Here is a 3840-nt window from a genome sequence, read left to right as displayed (position 1 = left end):
AAAAATAGTGGACTGGAGTGCCTCTATGTGAAACATTATGATCTTCCAGTTCATATCAATATGATATTTCACATATGTATTTTCAAACCTGCTAAGTTCCAATCCTGCTTCCGTGATATCTGCATTGATTGTCTGTATATATTCAGCTATCTGGTTCATATCTACTGTTCAGTTCACGACTGCCTCATATCTTCTGCCTGCAGCAACCTAACACACCCTAGATGTGTCTTTCTGCTTTAAATGCAAACATAGACACCACCCATAAGAGGTTTTACTTTCGCTTTACTCTCTGGAATGGCGTCTGCTGGTCTGAGAGATGAGCTGGACTGTTCCATCTGTCTGAACATTTACACAGATCCTGTAACGCTGAAATGTGGACACAACTTCTGCCAGGTCTGTATAGATCGTGCGCTGGACACACAGGAGGGGTCTGGAGTTTATTCCTGTCCTCAATGCAGAGCAGAGAGTCAGGAGCGGCCTAAACTGAAAAAGAACAGGACACTGAGGAACATAGTAGAACATTTCTTACTAGCTCAGCCAGCGAAGGAGGAGTTCTTATGTACGTACTGTATTCACTCCCCTGTACCTGCTGTTAAATCCTGTCGTATGTGTGAAGCTTCTCTGTGTGAGAATCACCTGAGGATACACAGCAAGTCAGCAGAACACGTCATAACCGATCCCACTACTAACTTTGGCAAAGTAAAATGTCTTGCCCACAACCAAATGTTCATGTATTACTGCTCTGAGGACGCTCTCTGCTTGTGTGCAACTTGTTTCCTGTTCTCGGACCACAGAGGTCACAAAGTGCAGCTACTAAGTGAGTCCTCCGACAGCAAGAAGGAAAAGCTAATGAAAATTCTGGATAAGCTGAAAATAAACAGGACTGAGACTGAGATGAAAATACAGAGTCTGCAGGCGCCCAAGAAAAAACTGGAGGGTAAAGCTGCCAACATAAAACGTAGAGTCGCAACCCTCTTTACAGACATAAGGAGACAGCTGGATGACCTGGAGAAGAAAATCTTGCAGCGGATTTCCACGCAGGAAAAGCAGACATTGTACAGAGCCTACGAACTGATTCAGGAGCTGGAAATAAAGAAGGACGAACTGTCCAGGAAGATACGTCACATTGAGCAGCTGTGTAACGTGACCGATCCAGTGACTTTCTTACAGGAGCTAGACAAAGGTGATATTGAGGTGGTAGATAATGAGGACCAAAAGCAAGGTGATATAAAGATCCAAGACATAGGAGACCTGGATGAGGATCAAATATCAATGACGTTGCACACAGGTTTATCTAATATTATGATTAGTGTAAAAAGAGGGCTCTACATGGAAGACGCAGCAGATATAATATTGGATGTAGATACAGCTGCTAATAATGTACAGATATCGGGTGACTTAAAAACGGCTTCCTGGCTAATAAATCGGGGTCGCCCCAAAACACCACAAAGATTTCAGTACCATCAAGTTATTAGCGCAAAGAGTTTTAACTCTGGACGACTTTACTGGGACGTAGAGACCAATGAATCGGGGAATTGGATGGTGGGGATGACCTATCCGAGTATAGAGAGGGAGGGGAGTCAGGCTATTGTTGGAAAGAATAACAAGTCTTGGTGTTTGTGTAAGTGGAATAATCAGTATTTTGTGCTACATGACAAAATCCAAACATTGTTACTCATCAAGTTTTCCTGTCACAAATTCAGATTACGCCTAGATTATAACACAGGGCGTCTGTCTTTTTATGAGCTGTGTGAGCCGATCAGACACTTACACACCTTCAATGCCACCTTCAGCGAGCCCCTTCACGCTGCGATAAGTGTATGGGAGAGTGCCTGGGTGACAGTCAGAAGCCAGGAATTCTAAATAATATTCTACCTGGTGCCATCGTATCTTATGCCATCCTAATTTATCATTGTACATTTTTTTTAAATAAAAATTAAACTATATGTCATTTAGCTCCGTAATGCCTTACATTATTACTTTATATTGATGTCTAACAGATGTTTACTTCTTTAAACATTTCACCTTCAGCTGTCAGCTATCTTCATTTGCTGATGTCACCTATAATCCAGTGTCACGTTTTTAAGCAAATTAATTGAAGGGACAAATTCACAAAAATGGCTTTGAAACTGGGAATTGTTTAAAAAGTGTTTAGCGTGCAAAATGTGTATATGTATGTACAGAGTTTATACTGACATCCTGAACTGTATTCATAATTTCCTTATACATACTTTTGATATATTTCAGTGTTTTTATCGTATCACTTATGTACCTTGTCTGCTATAAACTGCCACATGTTCAGCTCTTGAAGTCTTACGTGTCGCCCTTTGTACTATTTTAGTACATACTTACCAACTCTCCTGGAATGTCCGGGAGTCTCCCGAAATTCGGGTAGGTCTCCCGGACTCCCGGGAGAGCAGGCAAGTATCTCGCAAAGGGCAACTTGCTGTCAAAATGACGCAATTCGCAGTGAATCGCGTCATTTTGGCCCTGCCCCCGCAACAAACCGGCATTTTGTCATGGGGGCAAGGCCAAAATGCCGCGATTCACAGTGCCCCACCCCTTCTGCCCTCCAACCACGCCCCCCTGCCCGGGATCTCCCGGAATGAAGATTTAAAAGGTTGGCAAGTATGTTTTATTAGCCTCTCTCTGAGGGGCCTATTGAACAATGCTCTCATTATTGCCCCATTACTTAACATCTGTTATTGCCAGTATTTGCAGCGATGACAGATGACTTAACAGAGCATTACAGTCACTCCAAGATAGCACATCCGATAAGTGGGGGTCCCCTTCATGCTTCTTTCACTGCTTCCCTATCGCAACATTGAAAGAAGGAACTTCTGGGTTCTGACCCGTTGCCTGTACTGCGCAGCCGCCACCAAATGTCCGCGTATGCGCATAGTCCAGTCTTATGGGAGGGATCCGAAGAGATTCTGAGATTGCGCTAATCTAAGCGTTTCAGAGCTTGATAAATTGCCCCAGACCACGGCTATTTCCATATGACATTAGTCTTGATAAATATGACCCTGAATTTGTTTGAACTGTCTTTTAAGATGTCTTCAGAACAGCGCCAAATCCACTACGCTGTGAGGAATATGTGACTGTTTGTGAGCGGAGAATATGATAATAAAATAATAGTAAAATAATTGTTTATATGCTGTTTGATCTTCCTATTGATTTCTTGTTTTTGAGAGTGTTGGACAATATTTTGAAATGGAACTTAACCAAATAGCTAAAAACATGCAAAACACAATGCAATAAATATTTATTCATACACATAAAAAAATGATAGAATAATAATATTTTCTCAATTATGTCTGTTCTTCAGTCTAAGGTGCATATTCAATTGGCTTGCGCACACTATTACCGTTGTTACGGTAATAGTGCGGGTAATTACCGTTATTACGGTACCTTTAATTAATTACCGTAATTACCTTTAATTACCGTAATAACGTTAATACTTTTAACACAAATCAATTAGCCACGTTACTTGCAAAAGTAACGCGGCTAATTGAATTTGCCCCTAAGGGGCATATTCAATTAAATCCGGTGATCACGATTACGCGGGACTGAATACTTCCCGTAACCGCAACACCGCGGATTTCCATGCGCAGCCCACAGTGTTGCAAAGGGAAATCCGCAATGCTGCGGTACCCTCTTATTGACACTTTCTGTGCGCAGCCACGCGCAATTGCGATCGCCGAACCTAATTGAATATGCCGCTAAGGCTTTTGATGACCGGGTATACCTATACAATGTGTTGCTCTGTTTTACATGAACTGAGGGCAAAGAAAACTCTATGCTCATCTCCTGTTGTCTGAAGTTTAGTAAGTGTAAACC

At 42.0% G+C, this 3840-nt stretch overlaps 1 protein-coding gene across 1 annotated transcript; it reads left to right on the top strand.

Annotated features, from left to right (window-relative positions):
• The first annotated feature begins 275 nt into the window (after positions 1–275).
• On the top strand, positions 276–3146 carry LOC142095257 (E3 ubiquitin-protein ligase TRIM39-like). The gene has a single exon (XM_075178181.1). The coding sequence runs from the start codon at positions 295–297 to the stop codon at positions 1861–1863; it is 1569 nt and encodes a 522-aa protein (XP_075034282.1). The 5' UTR covers positions 276–294; the 3' UTR covers positions 1864–3146.
• The last annotated feature ends 694 nt before the right edge of the window (positions 3147–3840 follow it).

Source organism: Mixophyes fleayi, chromosome 6 (genome assembly GCF_038048845.1).
Source record: "Mixophyes fleayi isolate aMixFle1 chromosome 6, aMixFle1.hap1, whole genome shotgun sequence".
In the NCBI taxonomy this organism is placed as follows: Eukaryota; Metazoa; Chordata; class Amphibia; order Anura; family Limnodynastidae; genus Mixophyes; species Mixophyes fleayi.
The sequence above is the reverse complement of the archived record's forward strand: the minus strand, read 5'-3'. Positions and strand labels throughout refer to the sequence as shown.